Source organism: Tarenaya hassleriana, unplaced genomic scaffold (genome assembly GCF_000463585.1).
Source record: "Tarenaya hassleriana unplaced genomic scaffold, ASM46358v1 Cleome12, whole genome shotgun sequence".
Lineage (NCBI taxonomy): Eukaryota > Viridiplantae > Streptophyta > Magnoliopsida > Brassicales > Cleomaceae > Tarenaya > Tarenaya hassleriana.
The window spans coordinates 2,097,651-2,117,212 of NW_010962392.1; the positions used below are offsets into that span (position 1 = coordinate 2,097,651).

Sequence of the window (19,562 nt, forward strand, 5' to 3'; positions counted from 1 at the left end):
TCACAGGGACGAGGATCGATTTATATGTATTAGATGGGTCGCGTAGTAAATTTGTTAAGAAGGGAAGGGTAAAATCGGGAATATGCACAGCTCATTGTATGCTCAGATTTCATCAATAATGAGATGTTTTAGAGTAGACTGGAAAAGCTATCCAAAATATTCAAAATTAGTGAATATGCATATCATAATTTTTAGATCAAGCTAATAAAATGTCACGCGTACATATATAGTGTAATTTGTGCCATCTTAAATCCTATTAAAATCATATACAAAACACCTAATTGGTAACGAATGAAAATATTAAAAATCTCTCATTTTTATGGCCATTCATTTTGATTCGAATTCAGTTTTGCATAAATAACATGCTTCTTTAAAAGAATCAATTTTATTTAGGTTTATTTTCCTTCAAGTTTTTCTATTTTAAAAGAAATGTCAAATTCAATATTTATAGCAGATTCATGTATATAATTATATATTACTTTATTAAAGCCTCTGAGTCTGTGTGTTTTCGCCATCATCGAATTGGACCCAACAAAAAACCATGAGAGACAGTATCCCACCACCGTATTCATGTATCTATATGTAAGAAAACAAATGTGATTAAAAAGCACTGTTTCGTCTGTCGTCTGTCTCAAGGCCACTTGCTTGGTCGGGCAATCATCTCCTCAAGGTCTCGAGGACGTAATCTCCGTAAAGATCCCTTCAATACCAGAAAACACCCCCATCTATTAGACAGATCCCCTATTAAAATTTTGCTTAATTATATACATACATGCATGCATACGTACATATATGTAGATACATCATATTATCATGGCTTACATGGAATGCTGAATGGCATCATATGCTGCTGTCGCGGGCAAGAAGTCGTTAACGGCTACTTCCTTGTTCTCGTTCTTCTTATCTATACGGAAAAAAAAAGTGCGAAAGATTCGGGCTTTGGCTACGAAACTAAAGATTAAAAAGAAAAAAAGAGTTGAAGAAAAGAGAATTACAGTCTTCAAAGAATCTGCGGATCTCAGCCAAACGATGAGGAGGAAGCTCCTTGATGTCATTGTAATGGCGATACTCGGGATCATCAGCACAGACTGCGATGATCTTATCATCTTTCTCGCCCTACGTTTAAAACATTATGTTATATCAGTTTCATTTTTCTTAAAATTTCTCTGAACAATCTGGGAGAGAAGAAGAATATGAGAAATTTTCAAAAGATAGGTTGTCCACCTGATCAATCATTGGCATGAGGCCAATGGCTTTGGCTCGTAGGTAGCATCCAGGGATTACAGGTTCCTGCACAAATCACATTTGTTTATGATCAAATTCAACTTGGGCTATGATGAAAGCCATACATTTCAAAGTGGCTTCAATGGAAAACTATGTCCAAGATCGAAACTTTGAGTAAAGAATCCAGTCATGGCATTTCCCGATTTTGGGTATTAACCCGCAATTGAAATGTACATTCAAATCCCAAAAAAACGCTACCGTAGAGCCAGTGATGAGGTATATCTACATCACTATAAGACTGCAAAGTGATTTTTAAGGGTGAAAAATGGTATTTTGATGGTACCATTTTTACCTGCATGATGATGAGAACAAACGGAGTATTATGCGATTTCTGATTGGTGGAGAATCACTAAAAGAACAAACGGAGTTTTTACCTGCATGATGATGAGAACGTCCATAGGATCACTGTCCTCGCAAAGGGTACGAGGGATGAACCCATAGTTGTGGGGGTAAACAACCGATGAGTAAAGAATCCGGTCAACCTGAAATGTATACTAAAAAAGGTTACAATCTTTACAGCCAGCGAGGAAAAACAGCAATATCGGTATTACCTTAATAAGACCGGTCGTTTTGTCAAGTTCATACTTCACCTTGCTCCCTTTTCCTATCTCAATCACCTGAAATCGTACCCATATGTCTGTTAAACCCTTTCCCGAAAAACAACATGTGAGACTAATATCAGTGGTTCCTAATCATAGTTTTCTGGGGAAAACATTTGCGAGGTACAACAGAATTTTCCCGGAAAATATATCAATTAGGCAAAGGCTCTCACATAGTACAACACTTCTGAAATGGTGCAGCCAAACAAAAATGGATTATTCAGATAATGAATCCAGGAAAAATGGTAGGTACCCATCTGAATTTTCTCAGCAAAGCTTAAAAATGTATATGCTAACAGTTCTAACTGGTGTAAATATTTTCTCAGCACGCACATAAAAGTAGCAATCATAGAACATAAATAACTGCTATTTTACTAATAATTGTTTGAAAGAACAAAACTTTGCTGATCCAAAGGGCTACAGAGGTTTCCAACTATCACAAAAATGTGTAATGAAAACTTACACAATTGAAGATTTTCGGGGCTTCAGGTCCTACAAACAATGGATAGAAAAGAGAAACGTAGAGAGTTAATATCAGTGACAATGACATGTCAAGAACACAAAATAGAGAAACATGAAATGAGGCTTACCTATCTCGAGATCATGCCAAGGGTGTGCAGCAACTGATCTTTGGGACATGGAAGAGAGTATCCTCTCATTGAGGAGAGGACGTGAAGCATGTTTCTCCATGAAAGTTTTGGCAGGAACCTCGAGTGGTGGGGCCATTGCTACAAGAAAATACAGCACAGAGAGATTCATAAACACAAAACCCATAAGATCTATCTGTCTGAATGGAATCTCAATCTAAAGGATCCAATCAACCGTCCGAACTATATCAAACATCTAAACCACATTCACATTAACTCTTGGGAAGATCATTTGGTCTGCAATGTTGCACAAGCTCTCTCAAAGGGGAGAGGATGCTCCAACCAGAAGGACAAGATTCGAACTTTGGAGTTTTGATTCGGAATTAAAACTAAAGAAAGTTACAGATACAATAACAAACTTCCCAGAAATGCTCATGTTTTTGCTGGAGTTCATAACCCATAAAATCGATTCCACAGATAACAGTTCAAACCCATGATTATAAAAGCCAACTAGAAAACCCGGAAAAATTTCAAAGACCACATTGCCAAAGATCATGCTCAAGAGATGACCTTGAAGCAACCGTATCCTTGTCCGAATCCCCCAGAAATCTGGAGATAACTCTTAAGTCGTTCAATGCATTCAATTTGTACAGACCCATAATTTTTTCCCCAAACCATGAAAAAATTAGACACCAAATGAGATCTACGGACCACAGAGATCCATTGACAACAAAGAAATATCCAGAAATAACGAAAAAAGAAAAAAAAATCCTTCCTAGCATATTAAACATCGAGAGTTCTGAACGCAAACTTCCACGGTCTCAAAACATCATATTACTCGACACCCAGAAGAGAAAACTCATAAAAAACCATACACGGAACTTGGTGACATTTGGGAACTTGATCGAAAGAGGATACAGAAAACCCTAGAAAATGGGAGAGAGATAACACAAGCCCGAATCAAGACCATTTCGAAATTCATACCTGCCAACAGTCCGAGTGAATGAATCGATCTCCGAGCGAAGTTTTCGGAGAATGAAGAAACAAGCGCACAGATCTCCAGAAAAAAAAAGAGAGAAAAGAAAAAAAATTGCGAGCGAAGTAAAGGAGCGCACTACAGTCGAGAGAAAAGCTCTAAAGGAGAACGTAGCTGAAACTGTACGCGTTCCCGCTCTCTGCTTCCTCTTCTGCTATTTGAAGGCAGGCACCACCATTATGCACATTCCAAAATAAAATAAAACAAAAAAAAATTGCAAAATAAAGTAATGAAAAAGAGGAAATTTGGAATTTATGGAAATAATTAATTCACCAAAAAAAAGTGGATATCCTCGGCAGGAGCGAGCATGTTTCGACACGTGTTGTGATATCTTTGGTCATGTGGCACAGTTGGACGAGAAGTTGACGGAAGTCCTAACGGTGATGGGGTCCAGTTAGGTCCTCCACGTTTCCGTGAGTCGGATGGTTAGGCGTCCACGTTAAGTCTCCGTTAGTGCGATATTCTGAGGCGAGGGCTGTAATTAGATGTGAGCGGGTGCACAGGGAGTTTGTGTACTAGTATCTGACGTGGCTAAGCCTCTGTGGGTGGAGTTTACATCACGCATCTAATGGTCAGAATAAATATAATTTCCGGAGAATATTCGATTTCAGTCCTTTAGATTTATGTATCTAATGAAAATAGTTAATCCATATAATGAATATTGAATTTAAAGTTTTGTAATATAATATATATATATATATATTACTTCTCATATGAATGAAATGAAACACTGGATTTGAAAAGCGAGTATTGCCCGTTTAATTCCAGCGGAAAAAAAAGAGAATATTTTTGCCTAATTATAAAACCTGTGACGTGTCGCGCTTTCACTGGTTTCTAGATAGGATTTCAATGGACCGTTCGCACGAGATAAGTGGTAGCATCATCGCAGATTCGCAGGAATATAAATAAAATATTCTATGATGATAATCTCATATTAGTTAAATATTTCGAAGCATATATTTTATATCGGTATCTATATCTAGCTAGATTTTCTTTAGTGTATCCTAATGTGTTATATATATATATACATATATAATACTTGTTTGAATGCAAATATCTTTTTATTGGTAAATATTATAAAAATATTTACCAATATTATAAGTTTTTCTTGTAGAAAACCTTTTTTTATAATTTTGCTATCCTTTTCAAACGGTATTGTATCAAAAATATTTTTATTTTTCTATTTTGATTTCAATTAATACATTTTTTTTAACTGTGATCTTATATTTACTCTTGTATTTACTGTGATTAGAATTATAGTTTGATCACATATTAATCACAATAATTATAACATTAAATTATAATACTTCTATCAAAGGATTAGTAAAATATACCAGAGATGAACATAATAAACTGATCATTATAACTTTAAGTTATAATCAATATATGATCCAATTATAATTTTGATCACAATGGTTATAGAGTTATAATTAAGAGTATATAAAATCAAAATAACAAAAGAGGGTATTTTTGAGCTTTTGTTATAAGTTTTCTATATTATTATATTCTTTGCTTAAATAGAAAGTAATTTTTGGGGGATATGTACAGGTTTTGGTGGACCGATTCTAAGGTCTTCGAGGAAATTGGCATTTTAAAAGTGATTTTTTTACTTTTGGTGAAAAAAAATGTGATTTTATTTTTGTACGTATAATGGTATTAAACTTTGAATTTATTATTGGTGTTGGGAGAACCAACGAAATTATTCATTTGTGAAAACTATATGTCAACGCGGTTAGAAGCTGGGGTTTTCGTTTGAACGCTGCTTGTGATGAAGTTATTAATTATATAATTGAATCGTCTTTTTTTAATAATAAATATCTATTATCACATATATATACAAGATTTCAAAAAAAAAGTATAGATTGCAAAGATTTTAATATATTTTTTTTAAAATGTAAACTTGCAAAGTTTCCCCTTTTTGGTATATATTAATAAATTTACTCTTTCGTTTTTGGTAGGTGTATGTATATACATATATATATATATTCGTTTTTTTTTTGTTTTTTTTAATAAAAAAACATGTTGTTTAGGGGTATTCTATTTTGTTTTATTAAATCAGAAATTTTAAAATTACTTGCAAAATAATATGGTAACTCCACGTGGATAGAACTTTTAGTTTTGGGCTGGGCGTTCTCGAGAGATTTATTGAGCCCAACAAAGGATCCGTCACTTTCGTCCACAACGGACTTGAGAACGACGCCGTTTGATTATCTCACAAATTGATCAAACTATAGCCGAAGATCACGCGCCCGGCCCGACCACCAACACACATCTCCATCACGAACAAAATTCAACGGCTCAGATCAACTCTCTCTCTCTCTCTCACTCTCTCTCCATCTCCGAAAAGCCGATCGAGAGACACCACTTTTCAGCGGCCGACCGGTTGTTGTCGTGCTCCGTTCCTCATCTTCGTCTTCTCCGATCAGATCTGGTGATTTCTCTCTCGATTTTCTAGGGTTTCGGATCTGTCTTTTTCCCTCATTTCCATTGTTTTAATGATTGTTTTGTATTTGTTTGGTTCAGTGATTCGTATTGGTGTTGATTTTGGGTTACGCCATGGCAGCTCCTCCTGCTAGAGCTCGAGCTGATTACGATTACCTCATAAAACTTCTGTTGATCGGAGATAGCGGTACGTTCCTCTTTCGAATCGCGATATTGCTTCTCCGTTCGACGAGTTCCTTGCATTTCCGGGATCTGGTTCAGTTTCTTAGGTTTTGCTGATGCATGTATCGCTTGCGATTGATCCTATACGTTCTAGTTCTTTCGAGGATCGAGGGACCGATTGATATAGTTTTGGACTTGCCATTTACGAATGATCCTAATTGGATCCAGTAATACCTTTCTATACCTAGATTTGAATTTGCTGAACCCGTTTTGATGAATTTCGGATGTCTGACTTCTTGTTGTGGATTCTGAGTCCTTCAGATATATGCTCTGAGAAGTTGAAAATGAATGCTAAAACTGTTTCATGATCTTCTTGGAAAAATGGGTCCAAATGATTCAGATTAGTTTGAGTGCGTAACTTCAGCTTCCCTTCCTTGAGCCCAAGTGATTGAAGATTGCGTTATGTGAAAAGATGTATAGATTCATGCTAATCAAAGGAAGAATTTTGAAAAATAAGACTAGGTAATGAAGATGAAGAGCACTAACAACTAGTGACTTGAAATGGTTCGTGATCCATTTCGCATTTGTGGTTTGCTTTGGATTATTGTAAAGTTTATGCTTTATCAAATTCTTTTCCTTCATCTCATTTTTCACGTGCTTGTTTCATGAATGCGCCACCAGGTGTGGGTAAGAGTTGCCTCCTTTTACGTTTCTCTGATGGATCCTTTACCACCAGCTTCATCACAACTATCGGGTACCTCTGTACATCGCACTGCAGCTTTGTCTTTCACTTTTGCCCAATGTTTGTGTTTTTTTCACTCAGTTGAATTATGGGTTGACAGCATCGACTTTAAGATAAGGACAATAGAGCTGGATGGTAAGAGAATTAAGCTGCAAATATGGGATACCGCTGGACAAGAACGGTTTCGGACAATTACAACTGGTTTGTTTCTGATATGCTCTTGGAATCCATGCTCTTGGCTTTTAAGAATTTGTTTTACTGGCTGCTACTCGTGGATTCTTTGCTTGCTTTCTTGCTTTGATGGTTATGTAGAAATGCTTATCTATTGGATGTATCTTGTTACAGCATACTACCGTGGGGCTATGGGCATTTTACTGGTGTATGATGTCACCGACGAATCATCGTTCAACAGTAACAATTTTCTCTGCTTTTCTTTCGCAGTTTGCTTAGTTATCTAGTTCAGGCCTTATATCACCTACTCTTTGGAACAGTTCTAAGGATTTTCTGCCCCCATCTCTTACAAATTATCTTTGGCTCATATAAATATAGACCTTTGATTTGTTCTGTTGTTTTCTTCTGTGGAAATGGATGGATCCCTCAATGTATAGACATCAGGAATTGGATCCGTAACATTGAGCAGCACGCCTCTGACAATGTCAACAAGATTCTAGTGGGGAACAAGGCTGATATGGATGAAAGCAAAAGAGTCTCTCTCTTTCCCCCCCCCCCCCCCCTTCATGTGATTTGTTTGGTTAATATGTGGTGTAACTTTATTTCTTTTTCAGGCTGTACCAACAGCCAAGGGCCAAGCTCTTGCCGACGAATACGGAATCAAGTTTTTTGAGACTGTACGTAATCGTTGTATCGTTATTGCCATTTGAGATAAAAAAAAAAAGCAGATGTTGATTTGATGAGTTATTCTTTTTACAGAGTGCCAAGACAAACTTGAACGTGGAGGAAGTTTTCTTCTCAATCGGTAGGGATATTAAGCAAAGACTTGCAGATACCGATGCCAGAGCCGAGGTTCGTATTTATGAAACTCCGCCTGTTTGGAAAGCTCAAGTTTTATTCTCAGGACTAATCATCTTATTTGGTAACATTAGCCAATTTAATGCAATGTTTGATTGACTTGTTTTGAGTTCAAGTGAAAGTAGTTGGGATATTGACCGAAAGATGAGTACTCTTACAAACCTTGTTTTCTAGTCGATGGAGAAAAATTAGGATCATTTTCCTCCTAGGGTTGATTCATAGGTGAGATCCATTGATAAGTTAAAAGATTCAACACCCAAATCATTTAACACGAAAGCACATTGAAAGGACAACTAGGCATTGAAAGGGCAGTCCGGTACACAAAGCATTCCTGGGGCAGCAAAACCATAATATCATGTAATCTTTTTTTTTCTCTGTTCATGATCATTCATCCACTGAAGATCTTTATACGAACCTCCATGAAAAAAACCGATGCACTGAAGCAGAAAGAGATATTTCTCTTCCCTTGGGCTGAAACTGAAGCGAACGGGCAAACACAGTGTCGAGCTTTTTTCGTGCCGGAAATCCTCCCCGTCAATGCTGAATCGCCATGCTTGCAGAACCTTAGACCCTGCTCGGTTCCAACAAAACATGATCCTAACGGTGGATTGCAGGCAAATCTTACCTTTGCAAAATATTCTGCAAGAAGCTGCTTTTAGGACTTGAACCTATGATGGCAATGTGATCAAAGTCCATATTTCAATATTCTGTTGTGATGATGGTAACTCAAGCTATTGTTTTGTACAATATTTGCAGCCACAAACAATAAAAATCAACCAAGCCGACCAGGCGGCAGGGACGTCCCAAGCTACGCAAAAATCAGCATGCTGCGGTTCTTAAGGTTGCCCTCTCCCCTCGGGAGAGAAACGAAGAACTACTTCTGCAAAAAAAAAAAAAAAAAGATTTTCCTTCATTTTTCTTACATATGATTTCGATGTTTATGCCTTTCAGATTTCAAATCCCTAACACAATATTCGTCTGTCTTTTTGAGTGTCAACAACACAGATCATCATCATCATCTTCCGTATTTTCTGGATTTGAAACCTGTGGGGGATTCAGAAAATAGAAAAAAGAGAAGGTAGAATCAAAACTTGTTTGCGAAGAGGGTTTTAGATGTTGATTGAATCGAATAACCAATGGGATAATGAAATAGGTAATGGCTTCGCTTTTACTTTTGTCCCGTTAGTGCATATACAAGATGGTGTCTTTTGTCTGGCCTTAGATTTGCTTGTTGGATTTGGTTTTTTATTTATTTTGTCCTTTGGGGCATGCATATATTCTACAAAAATTTCGCTGACTTTTTACATATGGTGTATGACATACCATTTCATATCAAAGATGTGTTTTTTTTTTCATATAGATATATAGATATTATCCCATTTTTCAGGTTTCATACATGAAAGCTGGAACCGAATCATGGTTTGCTATAGTGAAATCTGTAATTGGGGTTTCCAATTCGTGCTATGATAAAGACGAATTACATGTCATGTCACATGACATATCATACATATGCTATAAATAAGTAAATGTCATCTTTATTATCATGCCATGCACTTGGTAATTTTTCACATGTTATTTGCATTTTGATGATTCCATAAATTTAAAAATCAAATCGAATATTTTTTTTTGTTTAAAGTAAAATATCGAATTCAATGATAAGATATTTGATAAGACCCGTGGCTATAATAAGAACATATTTGTTAATTCCACTTCCATGATCGCAGAAACATTCCATTCTTTTGTTTTGTTTTGGTCCCAAATCAAATTCCATAACAAACCCAAATAACCAATTGACTTGAGTCAATCATAAATATCAACTGGTTTTTTCCCCATAATTCAACTAAAAAAAATCATAAAATTAATTAAAATATAGAAAGTCCATGATTGATTCTTTATCACATGAACAATTACAATTTAATGATTATTTTTTCATTTCTAAAGGGATAATAGATGCCACAAAACAGCAAGTTACATCTGATGAAGAAAGCACTAAGAGCAAAAAAAAAAAAAAAGATTTCAAGTGGCAAAACACTCAGACTCGTCAAGACAGAACCGGGTCTGATGTCGAGTCAACAACCACAAACCCCTAAAAAAACAAACAAATTGCCAACAGAAAAAAAAATCATTTGACTACTAGCTACATGATTCTCCACCAATCAGAAATCGCATAATAAATCACTTTAGATTAGTCGTGTTCTCCGAATTTCGCACACATATTCATGTGGCATGTTTGTAATGTTGTATCTTTTCCTATATTTATATTAAAAAAAGTTATTTCACTCTTTTCAAAAGGATTCTTAATATCTTTGCATTATTATATTGTTAACATCATACCGAATCTTTGAAGAATATTACGAGATATATCGTACAATGGAGATCTTATCAAATCCGAAAAATATATATTTAGAAATATTTCTTATTATATCTACTTGACTCTCATCTATTTATATGTTATTTTGAGATTGAATAAAAAATATCATTCCCCAAATTTCTACATATATAACATAAACTTTTTTGTATACAATATATAATGCACCCTCCACCCAATGTATATATTTTGCTAATTTGACTACACAATTTTCTTAACTTAAAGAAAAAAATAAATAGAAATAGAAATAATTTTGGCACATAGATCCATCTATGTACACACCATCATATATATTATATATTTGAGCATTGGTTTCTGTTGTTTTTCAAGGTTATATATTTGTTTAGGGCGAATCACTCAAATATACTAAAAGTGTCGCACCATTTTCTCAAATACACCACAAAAAACATAACACATTAAATTCTCTTCGAAAAGGTCATATTACCCTTAAAGAAACCGTGTAATTATAATTACAATATCATAATTAATTCTAAATACAGTTGCAATTGATTCTAAATACAGTTGCAATTGATTCTAAATGAGGTGGCAAAAAAAATACATATTTCAAATTTAAAAAATAACTATATTTTTTTTAGATCTTTAGTTGTTGTACGATCATAAATACTTCTTTTTTTAGTCGCATACTAGTTATATAACAGTCGCAATAAAGTCGTAAAAAATATGAAAGAAATGTTATTTCGGACCTTTTGAACGAAAAAGTGGTATAAAATTGAAAAAAAGAATTTACTTTTTTTGATGGTGTATCGGAGAAATTGTTACGACTCAAATGGTATATTTGAGTGATTTACCCATTTGTTTATCCAAGTGACTTTTATCTAGTAGGTATTTATTTATTTATTTATCTGTACTTAATTTGTGGTGAACTTTTTTTTATATAATTAATATTTTGGTTCAGATATACAATATATTTTATGCAAAAGGTACAACATATGGTTATCCATATATATAAATATATATGAATGCAGATTTCATCTTTGATATAGCCTTTGCAAATGTCGGCAATGCATCCATGTGGTCGCCCTGGTGTAAATTACTATGCCATTCTTATCATTTCAAATAATTACAACTTGGCCATTATTGTAAATTTACACGATAATAATATATCCATCTCCTTTGAGGTCGGGAAAAGAAAAGATAATAAACGAGCAACTACTTGTAAAATAATCGTTTAAAATTTTGTTTTAATTAGATCTAATTTTACACTCTAAAACGATAAATTTGATTATAGAAAAAGGAGCAGAACAGACAAATAAATAAAATGCCCCTCTCTGAGTTTTTTCAATTAAGTAAAATTATTTTTTACTAATTTTTATAAAATATTCAATTCTAGCTTAAAAATAATGTGTAGCTTTGATTGTGTTGGATATTATATTCATCCAAAAGCATAGTAAGTCCTTTAAAAATATAAAAATCACAATTATTATTAATAATTTTCTTCAAAAAACCAAACAAAATAATTTTAGTTACAAATAAAATAGGAAATGATGATTTTAAGAATGTGGACCTCCCAAAGCATTAGTGTCCAATAATGCATAAAATCAAAAGAAGTGATAAAAAAAAGGAGATTTGGGACACATGAGAAGACGACCATGAAATTTTTTCGTTGGTGCCTTTGACCATTCAATTTATAACTTAATCATTCATATATATATATGTCATGTCACATGACATATCATACATATGCTATAAATAAGTAAATGTAATTTGGAATTTATGGAAATAATTAATTCACCGGTCTCGAAATGATCAAATCCTAACTCTAATCCTATACGAATTTCTCACCGTTCGACATTGAATATGAAAATTAGATTCTCATAATTGTCGATCCAAACTCATTTCAACGTTATAAAATATCTGATTTTTAGATACTCGATTCATAGATTCAGTCATATATCCGAAAATAATTTCTTTCTGACTATTTTAATACTTTTTTCTTTCATTATCAATTTATTGTTATCCGCTTTCGACATTAACTATATACCACAAATATATATATATATATATATATATACTTGAAGATATTATCCAAATTCCAGACGTCATCTTACACTATATCTAAAAATCATTAAACATATTGTTCAAAATCAAAATCTTTTTTTTTTTTTGCGCAGTAGCGAAAAAGGAGATTGAAAAATGGAGTTACAAAGAGACTTATCGTCCCTTTAATAATAGAAAGAATGAAAGAGAATGCAAAAAAAAAAAAAAAAAAAAAAAAAAACAGCATACCCATCTCCCAATTATTTTCCATTTCATTTAATTTCATTCATCACTCTCTTTATATCCTCTAGAGGTTGCACCACACGGAATCTATGCTTTTTCACTTTCAAAATTTTTATAATAATAATCCCCTCCTCTTTTGGCTCTCACAAAGCAAGTTTAAGGTTTTGCTCGACACATTGTATACATACATACATATATATATATATATATATATATATATGTATACGTCATGTATGTGGCTTGGGTTATCTTTAGAAGAGTCCATCCAAACTAGGAAACCCTCGAGATGATGAATATTTTTTTTCATGATTAGAAACCCTATATATATATATATATTATGGAAAAGCGAAACATAGAGTTGGTACATATTTGGACAATGATTCAAGGATCCATAGTTACGGATTTTTCTAAATTATATCCTCTTGTTTTTTTAAGGATAGTGTTCATTGCCATGATTTTAAGCCTGGATGAGCTCAACTTTTTTAAGGAACTTTAGAAAATTGAAACAATTGTGGATGAAAAAATTTTCTTATCGTATTTAAAATCTAAGATATTCTAATCAAATTAAAAAACATAACTATTTTTCAATTAAAATCAAAATTGTGTATCACCATCAAATTAAACTCTATAATTTTATTTTAATTTTTTTATTTGAAATCTCTATTTCCTCTTTTATATATATATATAATATTTTTAGGATATAAAATGCAATCAATTTTAAAAATATTGTTTGGTGTATTCTTTAATAAAGCATATCAGTTGGTTCAAACGAATAAACTTTTTAGGTATATGCGCGTTTTTAAAAAAAAATATTTTGAAGTACCGAGTTTGTATATAAAATGTAAACTATTTTGTTTTGTTAAATATTGCAATATATATATCCAGCAAGAAAGAAAAGAAGAGAGATATACACGAAATTTATATAGACTGGACCCAATTTATACGCAATGTAGGGTCGCCACAAAATTTTGGTAACTGAGTTAACACAAACGACTTGAGAATTAAATGAAATCTTACACATAATTAATCCACAGATAATTATGTGATAAAAACGCACATATATATGTATATATATATGTTATATGGTTCGTTATCCACTAATGTTCTTTTATTTTCTTATTGTCCTTCTAGATGGAGATTAATATATTATGGTGATCAGATCTGATTAATCTAATCAACATGCATTAAGGAATTGTTTGAGAGTGTGGGAAACATACTTAATTATGCACATGTAATCAAAGCACTAATTAGTAGCGTAATTATGATTGCATAATCAATGGTAAGTTTTCGCTAATCTTAATTAAGGGTTCTAAGGAAACAGTATAAGTATGTGAAGAATTCCAATTATATGCTTGCATATGTATGTATGTATGTATGTATGTATGTATGTATGTATGTATGTATGTATGTATGTATGTATGTATGTATGTATGTATGTATGTATGTATGTATGTATGTATGTATGTATGTATGTATGTATGTATGTATGTATGTATGTATGTATGTATGTATGTATGTATGTATGTATGTATGTATGTATGTATGTATGTATGTATGTATGTATGTATGTATGTATGTATGTATGTATGTATGTATGTATGTATGTATGTATGTATGTATGTATGTATGTATGTATGTATGTATGTATGTATGTATGTATGTATGTATGTATGTATGTATGTATGTATGTATGTATGTATGTATGTATGTATGTATGTATGTATGTATGTACGTATGTATGCTACGTACAAGATACTTTTTTAACTATATGCTTTGAGGATAATTACAATTAGATAAAATCTTACCACCCACTATTATATATATAAAAAATGCTTATGTTATTAAAAGTTAATTAAGAAATCAATTAAATAGTTGGAAAATTCATATATTTCAATGATAATTTGGTTAGTATTCAAATAAAAAACGGTTCATTTGTTAATATTAATACCCTACTAAATACAATATATATATATAAAGAAACCCTAGTTCTGATTCTTTAATAGTGAATATTCATAGGGGGGAGTGCAGAATTTTGGATCAGAACTTTCTCTTGATGGGAAATGAATCGATATTCCTTTCCTTTTGGCACAATCAAATCTTATTTTATAAATTTTTATTTTATTTATTTTTTAAATATTAGATAATAACAAAAGCGATTGATTCCACCATAATAGCGAGTGGCTAAATATAAACAGTAGTGGAAAGGCAAACCCCCCGCAACAGTGGCAATTATACGCACTTACGTCAATGATTATTCCACAAAATAAAATAAAAAAATTAAAGTGTAGAATCATAAGAAATTTAAAAATAAATATAAATGAAGGGAAAAAATCGTACCAATAATTATTCCACCAAGACGCATCCGTATATCATTCCTCGTGGTTTTATTTATTTATTTATTGGAAGAGAATGTGATACATCAAAGCACAGAGACCAGAAGTTAGGCAAAAGAACAATGCCATAAACAATAGGGTTTGGTTCAAGAGATTCTTAATTTTGCTAACCGAATGAATCGAATCCTTAACCATCAATCAAATATATATTTAACTAAATTAACATTGGTTTGGTTTTAACTGTAGATTTTTTTTTTTCTAATAGACATAACACAAAAACATATAAGATATGAAAATTAGGCGGACCCATATTTATGACAATGAAGTCCTTTACCTCCATTACTTTTATTAAAAAAAATTAATTTTCTTTATAAATCTTATAAATTTATAAATACCCCATATTAAAATTATATTTGCCCCCTATTTATGGATTTTTCTAGGTGCGTCAGCTATATTGCGTATATCAGAAATAAGTTTGCATTTATAAGTAGATTGGTCACACTGATTAGCAAAAACTAAAAACTGACAGTTTACATTTATACGTATATATATATATTAAAAGGGACAAACATACATACATACATACATATATATATATATATATATATATATATATATATATATGCTGGCACCAATATTAGAAAAATGAAAAACTTTGTTCTTTTTAACCTGACTGTCAATCAAATTATCACCAAAATATATAAAATTTCCCAAACTTTATGCTTAGTATATGGTAATACATGGATTAACCTTTCATTAATTGCTCGTTTGGTGGTGGGGCAAGAAAAGGCGACAAAATTCAAGCCTTTGCCCAAAAAAAAAAAACATAAACCAACAAAAAGCAATAAGAACACATGGTATTTAACCCATTGCTCATATACGCAACAGTGCAAATATTTTACGTCACCCTTATTTTTCCTATATAAAGAGGAAACCGGGGAGCATTATCAACTCATTCAAGAAAACGTTAAACCACTCTCCTCCTTTTGTATAATCAAACAAGGGAGAGAGAGAGAGAGAGAGAGAGAGAGAGAGAGAGAGAGAGTACAATGGAGGAGAGGAAGAAGAAGAGAGGTGAGTGCATGGAGAGGGCGAGGCCATTCATGGCGGTGGTGTTTCTGCAAGTGGGTCTTGCGGGAATGGATATTCTCTCCAAAGCAGTTCTCAACAAAGGGATGAGTAATTACGTCCTCGTCGTCTACCGCCACGCCGTCGCCACCTTCATCATCGCCCCTTTCGCCTTCTACTTCGACAAGTACATACTATATATATATATATATATATATAATTTTCTTTCTTTTTACTTTGAGAGTAAGCAATATCGTACACAATCTGCATATATGATATATATATATACATATATGTTCAACTGATTTCAAGTCATAATATAACGTTATTGGTTCAATTCTCTTATAGGGAATGGTTCATAATTCAGGAACAAAAATAGAACAGTCATCGCCTATGCTATGATATGAAAAATCTAATAACATCTAAGAATATAATTTGTATAATTATCATATGAAAAGCATGTTTGAATAATCGCCTTGGTGATCACTTTAATTGGTTACCATTTTACACGTCCTAATTATGTGTATATACGTTACGTACGTACTATATACTTTCAACGCTTGAATTTGCCTGAATATGAATTTGTACACAAAATTAAAGAATATATGCTGAAAGAACTATTATGATATATTTCATGTAATTGTAAATATTTTTTTATATCTGTATATAATATCTCTCCTTTCTTGGTTTCAAGGTTTGCGTTGTTTATATAATAATCATTTATATGATCATTCAATCTTACGGCAAAGTTTTCTTTTCCCTTCGAAACCCTATTTTTTTTACATTCTCGAGAACTTCAATCTTTATTTATTTATTTATTTATTGTTAAAAAGGCAGTAGTAGTAGACTAGTAGTAGTAACCGTTTGTTTTGAGTTTTGTGGTTTCGTCGTCATGCATGGAACGTGAGCTTTGGGGGCATCATAAGTGTTTCCGTTAATTCTTGAAACTTTTGATTCACTTGTTGTTTTATCTTTATGTACCATCCTTTTTTTTTTTTGTGAGAATATATATAAAAATATGAAGGAATATATTTAATTGATATAATATAATATAACACGACTTCCCTCGTATATGAATAAGATAATATAATATTTATGAACACAAACCAACAAAAATAGATTCAATCGCTTAGATAATTTTATTCAGACATGAAGCTACGAGACCAAACACAGAGATTAGATTCATTTGAGTTTATCATCGTTTCTGTGTGAAACAGGAAAGTGAGGACGAAGATGACAATGAGGATCTTCATACAGATTACTCTTCTCGGCCTACTCGAGTAAATTTTTTTTTCCTGCAAACTCGATGATCTCTTTTCGGGTTCGATATCTGATCGTTCTTTTCAACGTGAATTAGGCCGGTGATTGATCAGAACTTGTACTATCTCGGGATGAAATACACGACTGCCACCTTCGCAGCCGCCATGTACAACGTCCTGCCCGCTATAACATTCGTTCTCGCCTATATCTTCAGGTACATGGCCCGATTCCTCCTCCTCCCTGGGGTTTACCTCTTGTACCTCGGGGAAAAACATAGAATATATGATTTTGATTAGGGGTGAACATTTCGATTTTTAGTTCAAGTTTGATTTTGGTTTTTTTATATTAGATTCGATTTTATATCAGATTTGGTTCGCTTTATGCATAAGCGAACCAACGCCCCTAAATTTGATGAAGATGAAGTAATTTACTAATTTTACTTACTCTTGTGGCTAGACTCGAGAGAGTGAACCTACGGTGCATCAGGAGTGCGGCTAAGATCATCGGGACAGCTGCCACGGTGGCTGGAGCCATGATGATGACGCTCGTGAAGGGTCCGGTTCTCGACCTCTTCTGGACAAAGGGCCCGTCACCGCAACACGACGGAACAGAAGGGACCGATATACATAGCGCGATCAAAGGCGCTGTGTTGATCACTATAGGGTGCTTCAGCTACGCCTGTTTCATGGTTCTACAGGTAAGCAAGGCTTTAAAAAACGTCGAAACATACTTATCGGATGATCGTTTCAAACAACTAGAATATTATTAACCACTTAAAACTTTATTAGACGAGGATGCAAATGAATGAAAATGCCTTATTTTCTTTCAGGCAATCACGTTGAGAACTTACCCGGCCGAGCTCTCTCTCACGGCGTGGATATGCTTGATGGGAACGATCGAGGGAACGGCTCTGGCTCTCGTGATGGAAAAAGGGCATCCGGGCGCTTGGGCAATCGGTTGGGACACCAAACTTCTTACGGCCACCTACAGTGTAAGTATCTTCACCTTCTCACAACACATGATGCAAATTGCATAAAGGCGAACGAAACAAAAAAAAATAAAGAATCGTGTGTATCTATGAATGAAGGGAATCGTATGTTCGGGACTTGCTTATTACATCGGAGGAGTCGTGATGAAAGACAGAGGCCCAGTGTTCGTTACAGCCTTCAATCCGCTCTGCATGGTGATTGTTGCATTCATTTCATCCATCATCTTCGCCGAGCAGATGTACCTCGGAAGGTAAAGCAACGAAAACGGACAAGTTTCATGATCATCAAACAGAAAGACTGATGAAAAGATGTTGTTCTTTTGGCAGGGTTCTCGGTGCAGTGGTTATTTGTGCGGGATTATACTTTGTGATATGGGGTAAAGGCAAAGATTACGAGTATCCGAATGAAGAATCGGCACAACCGAAACTAGAAATGAACGGTAATAGTCTCGATCACGAAGTCATCGCGATCAACGAACAAGAGAGAAATGTCAACACTGAACAAGAACGAAGAAAAACAGTTACAGAAACAGTTTAACTTACAAAGTATCAGATACCATTTTGCATGGAGGATTCACGGTGCGTAGAAGTTTCATCTTTTGTCCAATAATGTTCCGGAGCAACTGTAGAGTCGAATACTAACTGCCCTGAGAGAGGAGAAATAACCATCCAAGAGGAATAGATAGACAAAAAAAAAGGTGATGAAACTATTGGATTCATGCAATACTCAATGAAATAATTACTGCCCTTGATTTGTTTTCCGTACCTGCGGTCTGAAGTTGTTACCTTTGAGTCGGCAAGAAACCCCAGAAACGTAAAATTCTTCCGAAAGTATAAGCTTTTACACTCAAAACTCCCGGAAATCGTTTTCTACAATTCATCCATTCACATTAGAGAGATTAGTGATAACCAATCAGCCGGCCGCCATCAGACTCAAGCCCAAGCCGTGATACATGCATAAAACTTCTGAGCAACGAGAAGAAGATACGGGTTTTACACGGCCTAAAGAATTATACAACAATGAGAGGCTGAAATCTTCTCCATGTTTTCCATGTAGATATCCTATAAAAGTTTGGACAGCTGAATTATAGATGGTTAGCTTGTAACACCGCTGAAGTCAGACTCCATCAGTTAAAACCTTGCAAGGTTTGGAGTCGCTTTCATGACAAAGAGTGAGCATCTCCAAAACACAAACAAGAAAAAGAAACAAATAGAAGATGTAGCGTTTTATATGATAATGCATGAAGATCACTTCATACACAACATGGTAGACAAAAAAGAGATTTCTCCTTTAGTTATGGAGAAGATAATATAAGAACAGTCCCCTGCTTCTGTATCATTATGCCTCAATTTTAAGAGAAAAAGATAAATTTCCATTTCATGCAGTTATCATTGTTGAGTACAGGATCTTGTGAAATTCAAC

General features: G+C 33.7%; 3 protein-coding genes and 1 long non-coding RNA gene across 4 annotated transcripts; 2 read left to right on the forward strand and 2 right to left on the reverse strand.

Annotated features, from left to right (window-relative positions):
- Positions 1-459: 459 nt before the first annotated feature.
- Positions 460-3,681, reverse strand: LOC104806579 (soluble inorganic pyrophosphatase 4). The gene is made up of 9 exons (XM_010531550.2): positions 3,455-3,681; positions 2,474-2,611; positions 2,347-2,375; positions 1,836-1,901; positions 1,659-1,766; positions 1,225-1,290; positions 996-1,116; positions 823-904; positions 460-700 (listed from the first exon to the last, which is right to left on the reverse strand). The coding sequence occupies exons 2-9, from the start codon at positions 2,607-2,609 to the stop codon at positions 658-660; spliced, it is 651 nt and encodes a 216-aa protein (XP_010529852.1). The 5' UTR covers positions 2,610-2,611; positions 3,455-3,681; the 3' UTR covers positions 460-657.
- A 2,086-nt stretch (positions 3,682-5,767) lies between these two features.
- Positions 5,768-9,052, forward strand: LOC104806578 (ras-related protein RABE1c). Its single transcript, XM_010531549.2, has 9 exons — positions 5,768-5,937; positions 6,030-6,135; positions 6,792-6,864; positions 6,953-7,053; positions 7,198-7,263; positions 7,461-7,558; positions 7,638-7,700; positions 7,783-7,875; positions 8,638-9,052. The coding sequence occupies exons 2-9, from the start codon at positions 6,063-6,065 to the stop codon at positions 8,719-8,721; spliced, it is 651 nt and encodes a 216-aa protein (XP_010529851.1). The 5' UTR covers positions 5,768-5,937; positions 6,030-6,062; the 3' UTR covers positions 8,722-9,052.
- A 6,720-nt stretch (positions 9,053-15,772) lies between these two features.
- LOC104806582 (WAT1-related protein At2g37460-like) lies at positions 15,773-18,904 on the forward strand. The gene is made up of 7 exons (XM_010531552.2): positions 15,773-16,078; positions 17,109-17,171; positions 17,249-17,365; positions 17,608-17,848; positions 17,981-18,142; positions 18,239-18,390; positions 18,467-18,904. The coding sequence occupies exons 1-7, from the start codon at positions 15,873-15,875 to the stop codon at positions 18,675-18,677; spliced, it is 1,152 nt and encodes a 383-aa protein (XP_010529854.1). The 5' UTR covers positions 15,773-15,872; the 3' UTR covers positions 18,678-18,904.
- On the reverse strand, positions 17,008-17,687 carry LOC104806581. Its single transcript, XR_770629.2, has 2 exons — positions 17,596-17,687; positions 17,008-17,411 (listed from the first exon to the last, which is right to left on the reverse strand). It is a non-coding gene; the product is annotated as an uncharacterized LOC104806581 (long non-coding RNA).
- Positions 18,905-19,562: the final 658 nt, after the last annotated feature.